Here is a 20,723-nt window from a genome sequence, read left to right as displayed (position 1 = left end):
AATGTGTTGTTTTTGGATCCAGCTAAGGCAAAACGGTTGTAAAAAGAGTGCATGTGTGCGTGCTCATTTAAAGTAGTAGAAAATATATTTTCTCTCGGCAACTTCTACAGGGAAGAAGAACTTTCGCATTCCTCAATCCTTTTTTTCTTATTGTTATCCTCCATTACTTAGTGAAAATACTTCACACTTACATGGCCTCAGAGCCAGGTTGGATCAATTGAGTCTGGGTGTGAATCTGTGAGGTCACTGAGCTAAATCAAAGCTCGGTGAAGGTCGCCGGAGTTTCATTATCATTTAGGCCAATGATGTATGGATCTGGAAGTTCGGAGGTGAGAACTCCCATTTTCTCCGGTGAGAACTACGAGTTCTGGAGAATTAAGATGGTTACGGTTTTCAAATCTCTTGGGTTATGGAATCTAGTAGAAAAAGGGATTACAACCCCCGATTCGAAGAAGAAGAAGAAGGAAACTGAAGAGTCATCGGTAGATATAGTCGATGAAGAAATGAATATTGTGTTCATGAAGGATGCAAAGGCTCTAGGAATCATACAAAATGCAGTCTCTGACCAGATCTTCCCTCAGATTGCCAATGCTGATTCAGGTAAGATGGTGTGGGATCTGTTGTATGGAGAATATCACGGTGGTGGTCAGGTTATATCAATAAAACTTCAAAATCTTAGACGACAATTTGAGTATGCTAGGATGCGAGATGATGAATCTCTATCTGGTTATCTTACAAGGCTGAATGAATTGATTAATCGGATGAAAACATTCGGTGAATCTCTTTCTAATGAAAGACTTGTGCAAAAGGTTCTGATTAATCTAAGTAAACCATATGATTCTATCTGTTTGGTTATAGAAAATACAAAATGTTTGGAGACTGTAAAATTGCAGAAGGTAATTGCAATCTTAAAGAGCCAAGAACAACAGTTTGATTTGCATATTATTGATACTATTGGGAAAGCATTTACATCTCTCTCAGTGAGTCCAAAGGGACAAAATAGAAGTGGAGCTCAATCTGATCCATCTCAGTTCCAGAAGAATTGGAATTATAAGGGCAAGAAATGGGATTCAAAACCTAAGTTCCAGTAGAAATTTCATGCTAGTCCTGCACAAAATGCACTGTTAATGGGTCAGGCAGTCACAAAACCACAGTGCAGGGTATGCTCTAAATTCCACTTTGGTGAGTGTAGGTATAAGGGAAAGCCTAAATGTTATAACTGTGAAAGGTTTGGACACTGGGCTCGAGAGTGTATTGCAGGCAAATCAGTTCAAAAGGCAAATAATGCTAATCAAATAGAGGTGACAAGAAACTTGTTCTATGCAAATAGCACTATCTCTGAATCAGTTGTCAATGGTGAATGGTATGTTGACAGTGGTTGCAACAACCACATGACTGGAAATGAGAAATTGTTGGTTGATATAAGGACAAATAAGGACAAATGTAGTAGGCAAAGTACAAATGCCAACTGGTGAGCTTATGAATGTAGCTGGAATGGGGACTCTAGTAATTGATACTAGTAAGGGCAGAAAATACATCAAGGAGGTAATGTGTTTACCTGGATTGAAGGAAAACTTACTGAGTGTGGGACAAATGGATAAACATGGGTATTATTTGCTGTTTAGAGGTAAAATATGCAGTATTTTTTATGGTCTTTCACTGGAATGCCTTGTAATTAAAGTAGAAATGAAAAGGAATAGATGTTATCCTTTAGCATTCTTGCCTGATGATCATATAGCTCTGAAAACAAGCTTGTCTCAATCTACTTGGACCTGGCACAAAAGGCTAAGCCATTTGCATCTAAGAGGATTAAAACGACTCAAAGAGAAGGAAATGGTGCATGGACTTCCATATTTAGAAGAAGTTGATGAAGTGTGTGAAAGTTGTCAGCTTGGAAAGTAACATAGAGAGTGGTTCCCAAAGAATCAGGCTTGGAGAGCAAGTAACCCACTAGAGTTGATTCATGTGGATCTATGTGGACCAATGCAAAATGAGTCCATAGTTGGAAACAAGTATTTTATGCTTCTTGTAGATGACTACACAAGAATGATGTGGGTTTATTTTCTCAGATACAAGTCAGATGCATTGAATTGTTTTAGAAAATTCAAATCTATGGTAGAGCTACAAAGTGGTTTTAAAGTAAAATGTCTGAGAAGTGACAGAGGGGGTGAATTCACATCTTATGAGTTTAACAAGTTGTGTGAAGATGAAGGTATTCAAAGACAACTCTCTATGGCTTATACTCCACAACAAAATAAAGTTGTAGAGAGAAAGAACAAAATTGCAGTTGAAATGGCAAAAGCCATGCTTCATGATAAAGGATTACCTTACTATGTGTGGGTAGAATCTTTACACACAGTTGTCTACATACTGAATAGGTGTCTTACAAAAGCTCTCAGAGATATAACTCCATTTAAAGCATTCAGTGGTCGAAAACCAGGGATTGCACATCTTAGAATCTTTGGTTGTTTGTGCTATGTACACATATCAAGTGAGTTAAGACATAAACTAGATGCAAAGAGTGTCAAGGGCATATTTGTAGGTTATGCCACTTGTGAAAAGGGGTACAAAGTGTACGATCCTATTACTAAGAAACTTATACTCTCGAGAGATGTGTTTAATGAAAATGTAGCCTGGGAGTATAAGAAGATTTCTGAGAATTATGTAACTATGCTTAATCATGATGAGCTACTTGATATGCCTAAGGGTACATCACTTGAAACAACTCCTGAAGGTCAGAACTATGTCCAAACACCAAGCTTATTATCTTCTCATAAATCAGCAAGTAATGTGAGTAGCAGTATAAGAAAATCTCAAGCTTTTGATCACACGCCATTGAGGTGGAGGAACCTGGATGATGTTCTAGCTCAATGCAATCTCTGCATTGTAGAACCTGAAAAGTTTGATGAGGCAGCTAAGGATGAATCATAGATGATAGCTATGAAAGATGAACTGTAAATGATTGAAAAGAATGCAACATGGAAGCTAGTGGACAGACCCACTGATAAACCTATAATTGGGGTTAAGTGGGTGTTCAAAACCAAGCTTAATCTTGATGGATCATTGCAGAAAAATAAAGCAAGGCTAGTAGCCAAGGGATATGCTCAGAAACCAGGTGTTGACTATAATGAGACCTTTGCACCTGTGGCTGGACTTGATATAATTCGAACATTAGTTGCATTAGCATCACAGAAAAGTTGGAAACTATATCAACTTGATGTCAAGTCTGCTTTTTTGAATGGAGTACTGGAAGAAGAGGTTTATGTAGAACAGCCAGATGGTTTTGTGGTCAAGGGGAGTGAAGACAAAGTGTACAAGCTTCATAAAGTTTTTTATAGCTTAAAACAGGCACCAATGGCCTGGTATAGTGAAATTGACTCTTATTTCACTCAATGTGGATTTGAGAAGAGTCAAAGTGAGGCCACTCTATACACTAAAACTAGAGGTGAAGCAGAAATCTTAATTGTGTCTCTATATGTAGATGATATTGTGTACACGGGTAATAGTCAACAAATGTTGGAGGAATTCAAGAGTGATATGATGACAAAGTATGAAACGACAGATTTGGGGCTCTTGCATCATTTTCTGGGAATAGGAGTCATCCAAACACACACAAGCATTTTTCTTCATCAAAGAAAGTATGCTATATCTTTGTTGGACAAATTTGGCTTGAGTGAGTGTAAATCTGTTGCTACACCTTTGGTTACCACTGAGAAGCTTAGCAAAGATGATGGAAGTGGTCCAGCAAATGAAGAATAATATAGGAAAATTGTGGGAAGCCTATTGTATCTCACAGCTACAAGACCCGATGTGATGTATGCAGCTAGTTTACTTGCAAGGTTCATGCACTGCCCTACCAACAAACACTATGGTACTGCCAAAAGGGTTCTCAGGTATATCAAAGGAACACTTGACTATGGCTTGGAGTATGTGAAGGGAAGAAATGCAATTCTAATCGATTACTGTGATAGTGACTAGAGTGGTTCAGTGGATGATAGTAAAAGCACCACATGGTATGCTTTCTCCTTTGGTAGTGGAATTTTCTCTTGGGCTTCAATCAAACAAAATTGTGTAGCTCTCTCTACTGCTGAAGCAGAGTATATTAGTGCATCAGAGGCAACTGCATAAACAATTTGGCTAAGATTTGTGTTAGAGGACTTTGTTGAATTTCAAACTGAGGTTACTCCACTTCAGTGTGACAATACTGCTGCAATTGCTATCACAAAGAATCTTGTGTTTCACTAGAAAACTAAGCACATTGATTGAAGATATCATTTCATCAAGGATGCTTTACAAGAAGGGATCATTGATATTGTCTATTGTCCTACAAATGAGCAACTAGCAGATATCTTCACAAAGTCATTGGCTAAGGATCGGTTCTGCTATCTCAGGGATAAACTTGGAGTAAAATCAGCTCAAAACTTAAAGGGGAGTGTAGAATTGTAAGTAATGAGCTGATGAGTGAATAAGAAGTCCTTTAATGTTAATTGTGTATGCACTTAGTCTTCAAAATGACAAGTGTAAGGCTCAAATGTGTAAGGCTAAATTAGCCATGTGTAGTGATCCTAAAAGTTAGCTAGATGTGTGTCTGAGATCAAATGTGTTGTTTTTGGATCTAACTAAGGCAAAATGATTGTAAAAAGAGTGTATGTGTGCGTGCTCATTCAAAGTAGTAGAAAATATATTTTCTCTCGACAACTTTTGCAGAGAAGAAGAACTTTCGCATTCCTCAATCCTTTTTCTTATTGTTATCCTGCATAACTTAGTAAAAATACTTCACACTTACAAGACAATCTGCAATCTAACAAATGGTTGAAATCAACACAATATAATGCGTCCATGTATGATGTTGTGCCATCTTTGCAAAAGTAGGTGCGAAATAATCTCTACTGCAGAAATATCCATGATTTAATTTCAAATGTCTCAAGATATAAAATTGCATTAGAAATTTGATCTCATGTCTGTTTCCTATCATAAAATCTTAAGCTATCCTCATGCAACAACAAGTTCAAAATACCGACCCCTAAACCAAAGCGCAAAATCCCTAATAAGTTACAACATAAAAACAACGACGATAACAAGTCCAAGGTTTCATTTAGGGGCATATCAAACGCCAATAGAAATCTTGCATTATGGGCTTGCAAACTAAATAAAACATTTCTTCAGGTCAAAAGCTCAGAATAGATTTGAACAAGTTTGAAACAAAAGATATCAGTATACCCTTGTCAGTGACTTTGTATGTGTGTGCGCGTATGTGAGAGAGAGACAAAAATAGAGCTACCCCTATGTCTAAGGAACAAAAGGGATGATGCCAATAGATGTTCCTGGACCCAGCATTGACTGCAGGACAGTCTGACCAAAACCCGGTAGTGAAGCAGGATTGAATTTCAGATTAAAACCTGGTGAAGAAGCAGGGTTAACATTCTGGCCAAAATATGGTGGAGAAGCAGGGTTAACATTCTGACCAAACTTGGTAAAGAACAGGATTGATGCTGTTTGCACCAATGAGATGACCTGATCCACTATTGGCCGGAGTTTCCAAGAGAGCAGATGCAGGTGAAGTACATATCTCATCGTTCTTTGCCTTTGGAGGAAACATTATCAAGGGCGTAGCCCTTGTAATGCATGCATTTCCACTTTGCGCAACATCAAATTATATACCTACGTCGCGCCAGTTGTGATAATTTTGGCGGTGCAATAGTGGAAAATAGGCCTTTTTTTTTCAATTTTCCAGTTCTTTCCCGTACACCTCCAAATCTTGAACCCCAAAGCTTTCTTCCTATAGACCTCCAACTCTTTCTTTCTTCCCTCTCGCTCATCTCCCCCTCTCTCTTTCCCGTGAACCCCAAATCTTGAACCCAGACCACCACGCGAATCTCTCCTTCTCATTCTAAACAACGAGCCGCCATGCCCTCGAAGCCGCAGTGAATCAAGTACCAAAATCAAGGTAAGGGTTTTTTATTTTCGATGGGTTTTTGTTATTTAGGGTTTAAGCTCAAATTGCATGTTGATTTCTAAGTACTTTGTCGAAATCTCCAGATAAAATTGGATGTTGGTTTTGGTTTAAGGTCAAATTGCTTTTTTCGTGATGTGATTCGAGTTAATTGTCTGAAGTGTTTGCAATTTTGTTGATCTGTATGTGTGTTTTGTGTATGAACATGGAGGAAAATGCTAACAATTTTTGGGCACTGTTCAATTATTTCTGGGCATCCATCTTCGATAGCATCATCCATTTTGTTTGTTTGGGACCATGACATTAACACCCCCATCCATCCACCCTCAGTGTTTTGTAGTTGCATGAGTTGAGCTCCTTGGACTGGTATCAATTTGTTTCCAGGTACAAGAAAAACTTGACAAGATTGGCATATGAACTACATTTTGAATGTGCATGCTGGGTAGGGACTTGTAGAATTTATGATTAACGATTGTGATTTGATTACGATGAGAATATTGAGTAAAATAATTTCATTGTCGATTTTAGTAACTGAAGTAGTTAAGAGTATTTATTCTCGATTTTAATGTCCTATTCGATTATTTTCACTCTAGGACTTAGCTAGGATGATACCCGTTTTTTCTTCACTATTTTTGTAGGTTCGCAGCGAACTTAAACTCAAGTGATTAAGAACAATTATTTCTGCATTTGAGACTTTAGGTCTGATTATGTCTTTCCATTGTCGCTTGTGTAGAAAAAGATACTCAACACCTAAACTTATAGTGATGGGATGGTTGGGATGATAGTATGTATTGAAGGTGGGGGTTTCTAGCTTGGACCGTCAACAAATTACAAAGAAAGAAACTCTCCCTATAGATCTGCCATTGGCATCTTCTTGATAATTTACAGATTTCTTTCAGTTAAAAACTAATAATTTCTTAATAAGACGTAAGTTTGTTAAGAATATTGGTTTTTGTCAAGTTGATAAGTAGTATATAACTACTTATGTTGTTGTCTATCACAATCCTAGAGCAAATGATGGAGTAACAAACTGGGAAGTGAGTGAGAGTGTAAACTAACTGAGTGAGTAGGGCACAGTTCTTGAATAAGATTACACCAACTTTTCTCTGGTAGGTGAGGTCTATGAAAAAATAATTGCATATTTTTTGTAATTGCTCCATTGAATACGAGGTCAGTGCTTGGAAATGAAAACGCCAAAGCAAATTAAAGAAGAAACTTAAACAAGATTAATCATTGACAACTCAATGGAGCATTTTAGTTACTTCATAATAAAACCTGGGTAGGAAATGTGGATAAATTGCCCCGAATTATGGAGGACCCGAAGTTCTCTGCAATTGTTTGGCTTAAAGAGAATTTCATGAATTTGAATATTAAAATAAAAGTTGTTTTCTAGGAATGATGATTTATGGTTTTTAGTTTGGTATTAGCATTTGTTGTTTGGACACAGGTATTGCTTTTGTGTGTTAGGTAGTGTATAATAACTTGAACAAGAAGTATGGGTCTGGCGGCAGTGGTTAATGATGCTATGTTGAAAAAATCATTAGTTATTGTGTAAGCACCAACTCTTGTTGAAGAATTTGGATAAAGGAAGTGCTTTTATGTTTCCAAATGTTTGTATGGATCTGTTATTAGAAAGTCATAGTTACAGGGGTGAAGAATTTTGAGTTATGTGTGCTTGTTATCTGGTTGACCTTTGAATGGAAGTCCTTTTACGTTTTTAAACATCTCTTTGTTGAGAAAAAAAAAACTATTAAGTGTAGACGGATATCACTGTAGTTATTATTGGAACGTAGATTTCTAAAGGATAAACTAGAAGAGTCTGATCTTTTGGGAAATGACCAATGCTTTGATAAGTACTAATTTTCTTTTCCTGTAAAATTTGATCTGCCCATTATTGGCATTGAATAAGTAGAGGTACTAACTTTGATTGGCTTTGTTTGCAAGGGAGTATGGATTTGGTTATTTGTTTTGTTTAGTCGTTTTGATTACTAATTGTTGTGATTAAACACAGCAGAGGTCGATGCATTGAAGGAGGAAGTGACAACCTTAAAGGGCCAAGTTGCGATCCAAGAAGAGCAGATGAGGGCCTAGCTAAGGGCCCAGGGCAAAGAGATGAGGTCCTATGTCGGGACGGTGAGAGACCTTGTAAAAGCCATACAAATGTCCAACCTCCAAATCTCGCTACCAGCACCTCATCTTGTTTCACCTTCGACCTCAGAGCCACCTTGCCCTGCCAATACCCAGTAGCCTGATGTATTAAACCTAGTTCACTTGTAGTTTTTCTTCTTCTTTTTTTCGGACATCTTGTATATACATTTTCATATATTTTATAATTAAATACTTTTGCTTGGTTAATTAATTATTCTTTAGAATTTAATTACTATTGTAAATCGATGGTGTGTGCAGTGGAATAAATAAAATAAGACACAAAATTTACGAGGTTCCTCTATAGTCAATGTGACTGGAGTACATCCTCAGAGCAACAATGATGCTTTCATTATAATTTAGAATAATAAGAATACAAAATAACTCTCTCTATTATTTCCTCTCATCTTCCTCTTTTCTCTCTCTTCCTCTATCGTGAACTTGTCTATTTAATGTTGTGTGGAGTTTGTATTTATATAGAAAATAGGATTCATATGAGGCAAGCTTCGGCAAACAGTGGAAAGGCCCATTATTTAATTTTTTGAGTGGACATCCACTGTTCTCCAACACTCCCCCTTGGATGGCCACAAGTCTTCAATTGACTCGTTAAAATCTTAATTTGTTTTTGGACACTTCTCCTGATGAGTATCTCCCATTGATTTCAAATCATTTAGGTTGATAGTTGATCATTGTGCTTCAGTCTCTTAGCAAGAAGAGTTCCCGAAATAGGTGCTTTACTTGTTAACTTTCCACATACTTGTTCTTGAATTGGTTGGAGGGTCTTCTGCTAGACTTCCTCCAAAGGTCTGAATTTACCCCTTTTATCTGGAGCTGAATTTGATTCAAGGGTGATGGACACTTGATCTTGAATCAGACTTGTGATTTCTTCAAGGGCCTTGGGACTTGTTCTTAAATGAAATGGGACCACGAGTGGCTTCATATGACAAGTGATCTTCGGCTCCATCAGGGATGAATCGGCACGTGCTTTGTTGTGTTTGTCTCCACATGCTTCAATGTATCATTTTCACTTGCCTTATCTGTTCCCTTTGCAGAAGTGGTATTTTCTCAATGCAGGTATGACATATTCTCTTGCAGTATTTGTCCCCTGATGCAGGAGTAGAATGCAACCTTTGCATTTGAATGGTCCTTCAGAACATCACTTCTCAGCGACTCATCATGCTTGGTAGCTTCAGTGTAAATAGCCAACATCATATCAACAGTTGAAAATGGGTACTCGAGAACAATGCAAGGTAATCAACCGGGCAAAAGTTCCGGGTAATCAGTTCCAGATCGGGAGCTTGATTCCATGTGGTGACTGATTGCTCTCTTTCTCCTTATCCTGCAGGTGAGAACAAGGACAAAGAAAGTGGCAGGGAGATTGGATGATATGAGATACTCCTGCTCTCATCCCTGATGATACGAGCTACTCTTGCTATGGTGTGACTTGTTTGAAAAGGTATTCTCGGAGAGAAAGAAAACTGAGTATTGTGAGATGCTTTGTTGAAGATACATTCTCGAAGATGAGGAAAAGTTAGGTATTCTTGTAGGTCTACCTTGTTATGGAGAACGAACGTATATAAAAATTTCCCAATAGCAAGTAGTAATGTTGTGCCTTTACTCTTGTCATCAACTGTGGTGTAATTAGAACAGTAAGATTTACGTGTTTTCAACTTTATCAAAAATCTTTGACAAAGTTGCCTGTGATATCTGAAAAGCTAAGATTGTGTCTGAGAAATGTTGATGAATTTGATCTAGGAAATCTGGCTTTTGAAATTTAGAGAGCAGTGCCTTTTCGATCTCCGAACAAGTGGCTCTGTTGCCTCTTCTTTTTATAGAGGCATCAATGATGCTCAAAATGTATGCTCGGAAAACTATTGCATGTAGAATTTTCCTCTTCTTGCACTTTTGAGATTTTATCTAACCTCATTTTTCCTTCAACATTTCTGAAAATGGCTTGCCCATCTAACCTTTGTTTAGATTTAAGTCTTGAGAGAGATATCGACGAGTCATGTCAGGATAATATATGGTGCCCATTCTTCTCATCTTTTAATGGCCTCTTACAGTTGGAGACTCTGTGATGAGGAATAACATAACCGCTACAGTGGTAGCTAGGAATCTTCTCACTCCAAAGGATAATAGAATCCTTTCAAAACGGTCTAATGAATCGGCCAGTCAAGACTCCTTAGCTCTCAGTGTTTAGTGTGCTGCCTCTGTTTCCAATATAGGCCAACGCCTACTTGCTCGAACTCGCCAAGTTGAATCATTGATAGCTGAGGTGGCAAGTCTTAAACAAGAGATCAGAAGACTCAAGCACGAGCATAGAGTGTTACACATGCTTACAAATAATTAGTCAACAAGCATGAAAAGAAAGCTTGACTAGCTGCTGGAATCCGAAAATCAGACTCAAAGTGACAATTAGAGGTTCGAGGCTTTATTCCAATGGCACCTATTACCTTTGTCATCCGGAGTTTTACCAAGTATAGAGGCTCCAAATAATCAACCTCCGACGCCTCCCCTTTCTGGGGTACTTTCGAGTACTGACGCGTCACATGAGCAACTTTTGTGAACGCTCCATCCTGTTTGTTTTAACTCATGTGCATGTACTTGTCTGTAATTTCTCTGAGATATCAATCGATAAGCTTTATTTCATTCAATGTATTGTGCTAAATACAATAAAGCATATACTTCACTAAGATGTGGTACTTCTGGACCAAATATTAATTTATCTTTACCCTATTGAAGATAAATGATCATTCTTAGTGTCTAAATCATTTATGTATTTAACTCATAATCTTCAATCCATAAGATTCCTTAATATCATAAACATCACGGATAATATTAGTGTTGGCATATTGTTCGATCTGCAATTCGAGACAATATTCCTATCAACACTTTATAATCTTTCTAGACTATTCAGGAGTCCTAATCTAATGTCATTGACTCTTGCAAGAGATTTTAGTATGTTGCAACAATATCATAGTGATAGTACTCGCTAAGGCAATTTATACCATCCATTGGTATTGAGTACATATTTTATGTTTTACCTTTTCAGGGCTTTCTTCAAGCAATATGAATCCTTTAGGGATTTTCTACAGTTCATGACACATTTTGCTTTGGAATTTATACAGAGCAATTTGCTCCCATGTATTCTTAAGGGATTGACTAATGGAGACATCATGTGGGCGGCGTACAACCCTTCGTATATATTCTCCATTCATATGAACTCCTTTACAACCTTGTGCCATATCATGTGAGTGTATTTCACGGTATTACAAATGCCCATATGTAACCTTCTAGGTTCAACATCTTTCGGCTATTTGTATTGTATTCAAGTATATAGGTTTATTTTTCCACGTTCTTACAAAATTGTAATGGAATTGCCTTTCTCCATTTTGGCCAATAATTTTGTTTACGAAAAAGAACAAGACTCAATATCAACAGAGCTCATTGAAGAATTTAGTAGTTACTTGTAAAAACCAACATTACCATTGGTTATCATCAGTCTATGATCCTATATTCTCATGTGCATGCGCATATGCATGCATAAAAGCTTTTCATTTCTTTGGATATCCATTGCCTCTTCAAGGGCATTACACTATTTCTTGTAGGATAGTCATAATTTAGAGAATGCGGATCATAACCTCTCCTTGAGTGTTATAAAGCTTGGATTGTAAGCTCCACTTCCAGGAGTTGAGTCATTGGAACATATATTTCTACCATGCTTCATGCATGAGACACCAACATTCCCATGTCTGTGGATTGTCCTTTCTGCGGCGTGTATCCATGCGGCGACTATCATGCTTCTAGCATGCAAAAGTTATTATGCTTCGGGAATGCAATAGTTCGATAGTGTCATATTCTTCTTCTTTCGAATGACTGAACCTTTTGAGTCTAAGGGTCTGCCACGCGTTAGGCATGCAACAGATAAATCATTTACTGCCTCATTATATTGTCCAATAAGGACATGAATTCTTGTAGGCACATTTGAAGCAAGTATATGTGATTTCATCACTTTTGTTGCATCATTAAATGCATCTGGCATTTGATTAACACATCATTCAATTATTCTTACTTCATTTTCATATTGATTGCTTCGTGAATCAAAATAAGACAAATTCTCTTCGTTCTTCTGGAACGGTCTTTTCTTATCATTCTTCTGGAATAATATTTTCTCATTGTTCTTCTGGAACGATGTTATTTTCTCCCCTTAATGGTGAGAAAATTGTCTTATGAAAATGATGGTCCGCAAACCACGCAGTAAACATATCCCCAGTCAAAGGTTCAAAATATTGAATGATAGATGATGAATCAAATCCAACATAAATTCCTAGTCTGTGATGATGCCTCATTTTAGTATATTGTGGCAGTGCAATAGGCACATAGATAACACAACCAAAAACTCGTAAATGTGTAATGTTTGGCTTATGCCCAAACACGAGTTGTACTGAAAAGTATTGATGGTTGGTAACAAGTCTCAACCGAATTAATATTACATCATGTAAAATGACATGTCCCCATGTAGAAACTTGGCAATTTCATTTTCATGAGCAGAGCGCAGGTAATCAATTTCATCTGCTTAATTAATACTTATGCTAAACCATTTTGAGTATGGAGATAAGGAACTTCTGGTGTGGACTGAGACTCTTCTTGCCTTTATTACAATTAAGTTGAGGCACTGCGGCACTTCAAACTTATTGTACTCATTAAGGAACTTTATGTCTTGATCTGAGGATCAAGGGACTTCATGCCCAATCTTTTTGTATGATGGAACTTTGGGTCCAATCATTTTTATATAATGAGGATTAAGAAATTGCAGGTTCTGATCTGATCATGAAACTTCAAGTCCTGTATATACTCATCGTAACAAAAGATAAGTACAATAAATAAATTAAAGCAATGGGCAGTAATTCCAGCCATAGTAAATAAATTACATTTAAGTAAATAAAGCTTGTGACAAGGGCTTTAATTCAGCACCATTCACATAAATCAAAACTTAAAGCAGTAGGCGGTAAAACCGTCAATGATAAATAAATTGCTTTAAAGTAAATAGAACTTGTGAAAGGGTTTTAAACCAACACCAATTCACATAAATAACAAGAAGTATCAGACCTCCTTTTATTTATTATTTTTCTTTCTTTTGTCAACACTTATTCAAACCTTTTTATTATTACTTTTCTTATTTCTGCAGCAAGGTGCCATGCACCAACAGAAACCTTTATATTTGTTTTATTTATTTATTTATTATTTTGACCAAATGGTGCCGTGGACCATTCAAATCCCTTTATATTTTATTATTATTATTTTTCTTAGGGTGCAGTCAACACCACACATTTCCAAACCATTTTTTTTTCACAGGTGCCTTACCATTCCATCAATCCCCCTTTTCTATTATTTTTCTTCGTTCTCTGTCAGTCTCGAAACACAGGGCCAGTTGGCTTGTTATGGAGGTTGCCCAAATTCAATTCAATCCAAAAGGTTACCAGAGACTGGCGTTGTTCTTGCATGACCTAGGGAACATGGCATCGCGAAGCAAGAACCTCCATACAGAGAGATAGAGGACAGCGGGGTTGATGGAGACACAAGAGAGGGAGGCCTGTGTGGAGTTAGTCTTGCCATCACCATCTCAGACAACTGAGGATTCATGGGAGTCCTCGAGATCCGTTGAAAACAACGCGATCTGGGTTTCTAAGTTTGATGAGATTCTTCTAGATCTCTAGAAACCAATTATCAAATACGAGTTTTCTCATCTCGTTACGACTATAGGTCGTAAAATTTCAATTCTCACCGAAATTCAATGGGACGCTTCTAGCGTGGTGGGAGAGACAGAAAATGGACATACCTTTTATTCTGTGAGATTTTAGCTGACGAAGGTGAGAGGTAGATAATGCTTCACCTGATTTATGGCGTTGTGCTTTGCATTGACATGAGAGCTTCTCGTGTTGATAACGTGTTGTAAATCGACGGTGTGTGCAGTGGAATAAATAAAACAAGACACAAAATTTATGAGGTTCCTCTACAGTCAGTGTGACTGGAGTACGTCCTCGGAGCAGCAGTGGTGCTTTCATTATAATTTAGAATTATAGGAATACAAAATAACTCTCTCTATTATTTCCTCTCCTCTTCCTCTTTTCTCTCTCTTCCTCTGTCGTGAACTTGTCTCTTTGATGTTGTGTGGAGTTTGTATTTATATAGAAAATAGGAGTCGTATGAGGCAAGCTTCAATAAACAGTTGAAGGGCCCATTATTTAATTATTTGAGTGGACATCCACTATTCTACAACAATTACAATATTTATCGAAAATTAAAAAAATATATATATTTTTGACCAAAAAAAAAAAAAAGGGTTTCCACGACCCATGCCTACATCGCGCAAAGCCACTAAGGCACTTTGCGCCACGTAGGCTGTGCGTCGCGCAAAGTAACTTTGCACAACGCATGTTACTTCTTCGTCGCGCACACCCTACTGTCACTGCCTTGGCGCGACGGTTAGCACTCAACGAAGGTTGCATCACACAAACCCTTAGGCAACGATTTTTGACTTTGCACGACGAAGGTCCCTAGGTTGCGCAAGGTGTTTTTTCTACGATTAGCTCGCAAGAGGGGTTTGACTGTTAAGTAGAGACGTAGCCACGTTGACAACACTACAGACCTTTTATATCACATGTTTTTTTTTTTTTCTCTCCATTATATTAGAAAGAAAAAGAATAATATATAGTGACGAGACGACGGAGGAAAGTTGCGCATCATCGAAGGGACTGCTTTGACTGTATGCGCTACGCATGCCGGCTATATATTATGTACACATGCTGATATATAACCCCAAGTCTCTTCAAGATCTGATCCCATCCCACTTCTTTTGTTGCTCTTGGTTTTGTTTTCTGTTTTTCGGCAGAGAGAGATGGGGACGCTGCCACCAACATCGGTAGCAGTAGATGATGATCGAGTAGATGATGCAAAAGTTGGCCGCGAAGAAGCTGATCATGATCACGAACAGAAGCAACTCGATGCCGGTGCTCGTTTTGTTCTCAAATCCAAAGGTACGCATATAAACTACTTTGTTAAGTCTTCATATCATATTATAAGATACAAAATATTATGGTTGTTGAATTTCATATTAGGAAGAGAAACTATTGTCTAATGATTTAAATGATTATGAGCCTCTTTTTTTATTTACATGTTGAGTTGAACAATTCGTATACGTAATCTTATGTTGTTCAATATATATAATAATGCTGTACACATATTAAGTTCAAATAATATCATGTATAAAGATGCGTGTCGAAAATATAAATCTTCGACCTAAAAAAAAAAAAAAAAAAAAAAAAAAAAAAACTTGCCTAAATAATTTCAGCTCTCTCAACTATAACTGGTAATTCGATTAAAAAAAATTAGATTTAGAATGGAAGCTCATTTTCTGTTTGTTTATCATTATTGTGATGATCTCTTCCACCGTGGTCATTATCATCTTCATCATATTGATTGATGGCTTTGATTTTTTTTTTCTTCACCTTTTTGTTCTCTCTCTCTCTCTCTCTCTCATAATTCATATGGCTCAAAATTCTGGTTGTTACTGTTTCTCACATCACTGTACATGTTGAGTTGTTCACCATACGTACCACTTAATTTGCGTTGTGTAAACGTATGTGCTCGAGTATAACATCTTGTTTTATAAGATTTTTAGCCGTTTAGATTTTTATTTATGTTAGGGATACGATATATATTGGTGCAACCGCCAAGAACAAAACAACAACAAAAAAGGGTAACAATCGCAAAGTAAGTGTGACTGTTTCAGGCGTACTTATTGCTAAAAGTGTTAATACTTTTGTTACTGTTATCATGCTTTTAGCAATAACTAATCTAGAAATAGTCTCGCTTGCTCCATGTCTATTTGTAGTCTTTATATTTGTGTTGAAATTTTCTAGTATCATTTTTCATAAATAGCTTCAAATAAGATTGTTATATAAAATGGGGGAAAGAAGTAAAAAGAAAAGACAGAATATTTGAATTAGTAATATTGTTAATGTAGGATCATGGGTGCACTGTGGTTATCACTTGACAACATCGATTGTTTCTCCGTCACTCCTGAGTTTGCCGTACGCTTTCACCTTCCTCGGATGGGCGACCGGAATTTTGTGTTTAGTCATCGGAGCATTAGTTACTTTCTATTCGTACAATTTAATCTCTTTGGTTCTTGAACACTATGCTCAATTGGGTCATCGCCATCTACGATTCAGAGACATGGCTCATGACATTTTAGGTATGTACCAAATTGAAGACCCTTTTTTGGCCTCTCATTTCTTAATTATGTGCATCTGTCGTTAATAAGTTTTTTATGTTATTACTAGCAATAATACTATCAAGGACAATCCACTACTTACTTTCTTGTAGAGTTAAAGTGTTGTTATATTTAAAGTTTACTTGACATGTAGATATGGTGTTGCAAAAGTCTTAAGGTCAACATTTACAGTTTAGGGTTCTGTTTGGGCTTGAAATACCAGTAAGCTTAAGTGAGATTGTGGGAAGATTAAGCTTAAGTGAGGCTCAGTAGAGTCCTTAGTAAATTAAAATTGCCCAAGATAAGGATGGGCTCATATGAGTTGCAAATTATTCTAAAATTCATAATTCATTATTGATCAGATAGTGATGAATTAAGTGCACAAAGGGGTTAGGTTCAGAATCCTGGTTCAAATCAAAGATGTCAGGACTAGATGAAGATGAGTTTTGACTAAGGAAGTGATTATAGTGATAAAGAGAGAATATTCAAGTAAACACAATCCTATCTGGACTCTACCTTGGCGACTTATTTATCATGAAGTTCATCTCTATAAATAGAAAAGGTTCTACAACATGAAAGCCTTCAACTCAACAAACAACTCAAACACTCAAGGTGAAACCCTTCTCACATCCTAAGAAAAATACTAACAATCTTAACCCTCCCGTCAACACATCTTCAATTTGAATAAGTAAACAACAATGGAGTAGTATGATCAAACAGCGTAGGAACACAGTTTGGACAAGTGAATATCACCGCTTCTAAGTTGGTTGGTTATCTATCCAAGTCTTGGTAGATGAAGACTTCTTCATTATTTTGCCCGAAGAGGTCTTTTCACTAACTTCCCAACAAAGTGAAGTGTTCTATGATTGGTTACTATCATCTCCTTTTAGTACCTTTGCCCTTAAAACCTTGGTCGCACCTGTACTTTCACGAGTAAAGTTGAGTCAGCCAAACCTGGTGCAGTAGATCCTAAACTTCGCAGATAATTAGGCACCCTTGTCTTCAATTTCTAGAACCCAAGGCCGAGACGCATTCCTTCCTCCGTCGTAGTTGCTCAAGTGCAGAAGTTGCAACGCATCCAATACCACCACCACCACACCTATTCTACTTGTTTGACCGAACTTAGTCTCAAGTTGGCACGCCCACATTTACCAGAAGAACACAGTTAACTCATAGTTACTCAGTTACACACAGTTAACTCATAACTACTCATAATTTTTAAAGTTGTTCAAAGTTTAAATTTTAATAAGGGAAATTTAACGAAAAGCTTCCGATACTGTTTACTTTAACGAAAAACCACATTTTTACACTAAAAAATCAATCCTGATACTATTTACTTTACCTTTTATTTTGTTCTTATCGTTAAAAACTTAAAGTTTTCAAACCATTTTCATTAGTTTTCCTTTTTAATAATACATGTCTACGCTATAAATTGAACGGTTTCGAGTAGACATATATATATGCCACGTAATCTATCGCCCACCCACATTGCCTACGAGTTTATTATTGCATATCATGGGTGCCCTATCCTACATATATTTGTACTAATCTTAGCTTCACATGGGTTTTTGACTAGTTGTAGCCCAAGCTAGTGGTCTCTTTCCTCTCACTAGAGGCATATGAATATGATTGATGGGTATTAAATATTGATATCAAAATAAAACATATGATATTAATACATATAGCAACTTTACTAAGCGGTAGATTATCTTGATAGTTAAGGTCTTTTTTAGTTAGGGTCTTTTTTCTTCAACTTGTTGCATTCTGGCTTGAATCCATCCCTTTTTTTCTCAGTGGAGAATAATGTAAAATATCGTTTGTTCTTAAAGAAATATAGAGAGCAATTGTAAGTGTAGAATTTGTAGATGCATCAATGACAATAATGTACACAACCAGCACCTGATTTAGTTAACTCGCCAAAGGCAAAGTTGAACCACAGCATTATGACGGATCCAATGTGAGGCTTAGTCCATTCTCTCACCCCCTTAATGTAAATATTATCGTTTGTCTGAAGAAAAAAAAGTGCTAGAAAAGGGGTTTTTACACTCACTTTTTTATTATTTATAGTCATTAGATTAAATAAGTCAAATGAAATCCAAGGCTATACATAAATATTTTATAGAGGCTCTATTTATTTAACGTGTATTAGAGGCATTTTCCTCTCCTCATGTGGGATGTGGCTTTTCTGCCATTAACTTTGAAACGGGCCAAATGGCCCTTGTCAATTTTTATTTACCAAAAGAAAACGGGTTTGCCCATATTGAAAAGAAGATTTAGCAAGAAAACATGTTGAATAATATTGATATATTGATGACCAATTAACTTTTGATGAAGTCATATTTCTCTTTTTAATGTCGAAAGATGTGTCAGGGTTGATTGTTTGACATTCATACCTACTCTATCCAAAAATATAAAAACCAAAACTTAATTTTAGCATGATCAAAAAGTACCGCAATGAATCCATGATCATATTCGTTCCTGTGTTAAGGGGTATGTGATATTCGAAATCCACTATGTTCGATTCTAAAAAATCTCACTTGTAAAAGATGAAAATAAATATCATTAAACAGTAATGCAAAGTAATTAGGGTGATCAGTGTTTAAAATGTATACTTTCACATATTATAAGTGGAAAAATAAACTTATGCCAATATGTCATTGTTACAAATCGAATCTCACAGGTCCGAGATGGAGTCGTTATTTTGTTGGACCAATTCAATTCCTAGTATGCTATGGTGCTGTTGTGGCCTTTACTCTTTTGGGAGGACAATGCATGAAGGTAATCCGATTAATTCTTTATCACCTTCTTTATTTTTATTTTTTTAATGTTTTTTATTGTTTGAGCACGTTGATATTATGTACATTAAAGGGAGGCGAATTTGCGATAAGTCACACAATGAGTGAGTCATAATAAATTGCAAACTTGCAATCGACAAGATTTGAATCTAAGATCTCCTACTTACAAGTACAGAGAGATACCACTAGAGTCTAATAGCAAGTGACACTGCTTTTTTGTTTCTTAATGAAGAAAATTTTCAACGACTCACTCTCTCACTGGGTAGAAGACTTTTTTTTTAAGGCTTCCACTCATATATATTATGATTCTTCTCAGCTGGCAACTTTGTTTTTGTTTGAAAACTTTCATGTTTTATAATTATGCAGGCAGTTTACTTGCTGACCAACCCAAATGGGACTATGAAGCTATACGAGTTTGTGATCATATTTGGGTGCTTAATGCTGCTTTTGGCTCAAATCCCATCTTTTCACTCACTCAGGCACATCAACTTGGTGTCTGTCCTTCTTTGCCTAGCATATAGTGCTTGTACCACTGCTGCCTGCATCTACATTGGTAATGTCTTTTGCTACATTGCCAAACAGGACATACAGTCACTAAAATCAAGTTCATTGCCTTGTGGGTTATTTGGGCATAGTTAAGTTGACTAAAGAACTATGTTTCCCATACGTGCTCGAATTCGTATCACTCTTTTTATAATTTAGAATAGATGAAAACTTACACGAATGAATATAATTTTTTTTCCAGGAAGTTCTTCCAAGGGGCCGCATAAGAACTATTCCTTGAATGGCAACAGTCAAAGTCGAGTTTTTGGGGTCTTTAATGCTAATGCCATCATTGCTACAACATTTGGCAATGGTATCATTCCAGAAATTCAGGTTCAAAATATTCCAATTGTCCTTACTTCCCTCTCATATTCTTCGGAATTAGTACCAAACATGTTTGGAAGTGCTGCTTGCAACAAAGTGTTTTTATTAGGCGGTGATTTGTTAGAAGCACATAAGTTATTTTATTAAAAACTCGAGTGCTTCTTGCATATTTACCTGAAATCATTTCATAGAAAAGCGTTATCAGATCCTTGTACAAGAAGCACCCAAAGTCCAACCGAAAATCAATTTTTCATATTTCAGCCATTCACAGCCAAAAGTGCTTTTGAAATGATCAAAACTACTCATAAACACACCCTAGTAGGCTCAAACATGTAACTTTATCTTCTGGATTTTTGGAACTAATAATTGTAGGATTTTTGGTAATAGGCAACAATAGCACCACCAGTGAAGGGAAAGATGTTCAAGGGACTATGTGTTTGTTATGCAGTTGTGACGATGACTTTCTTCAGTGTTACCATCTCTGGCTATTGGGCATTTGGCAACCAATCTGAAGGCCTCATCCTTAGTAACTTCTTGGATGATGGCAAACCTTTGGTGCCAAAGTGGTTCATCTTCATGATCAACCTTTTCACCATACTCCAACTATCAACGGTTGGCGTGGTAAGAAATTAATCGAACACCACCACCCGAAATCTCTTCTTCAAACACGGAGCAAAACACTAATCCA

General features: G+C 36.8%; 2 protein-coding genes across 3 annotated transcripts in view; both read left to right on the top strand.

Annotated features, from left to right (window-relative positions):
• Positions 1-20,723, top strand: part of LOC137715172 (GABA transporter 1-like) — a 39,275-nt gene that overhangs the window by 12,871 nt on the left and 5,681 nt on the right. Inside the window, exons 2-7 of one of the 2 annotated variants that reach the window (XM_068454411.1) lie at positions 14,991-15,135; positions 16,125-16,355; positions 19,054-19,151; positions 19,535-19,721; positions 19,914-20,044; positions 20,423-20,656. In XM_068454411.1, coding sequence (XP_068310512.1) covers positions 14,997-15,135; positions 16,125-16,355; positions 19,054-19,151; positions 19,535-19,721; positions 19,914-20,044; positions 20,423-20,656 — 1,020 coding nt within the window. In that variant the 5' untranslated portion in view covers positions 14,991-14,996. Of the gene's footprint in view, positions 1-14,864; positions 15,136-16,124; positions 16,356-19,053; positions 19,152-19,534; positions 19,722-19,913; positions 20,045-20,422; positions 20,657-20,723 lie in introns of those variants that run through there. The other variant, XM_068454412.1, reaches the window with a different exon arrangement.
• On the top strand, positions 306-1,475 carry LOC137714347 (uncharacterized). The gene is made up of 2 exons (XM_068453586.1): positions 306-1,087; positions 1,193-1,475. The coding sequence occupies exons 1-2, from the start codon at positions 306-308 to the stop codon at positions 1,473-1,475; spliced, it is 1,065 nt and encodes a 354-aa protein (XP_068309687.1).

The sequence above is a fragment of the Pyrus communis genome, chromosome 14 (genome assembly GCF_963583255.1).
Source record: "Pyrus communis chromosome 14, drPyrComm1.1, whole genome shotgun sequence".
Lineage (NCBI taxonomy): Eukaryota > Viridiplantae > Streptophyta > Magnoliopsida > Rosales > Rosaceae > Pyrus > Pyrus communis.
The sequence above is the reverse complement of the archived record's forward strand: the minus strand, read 5'-3'. Positions and strand labels throughout refer to the sequence as shown.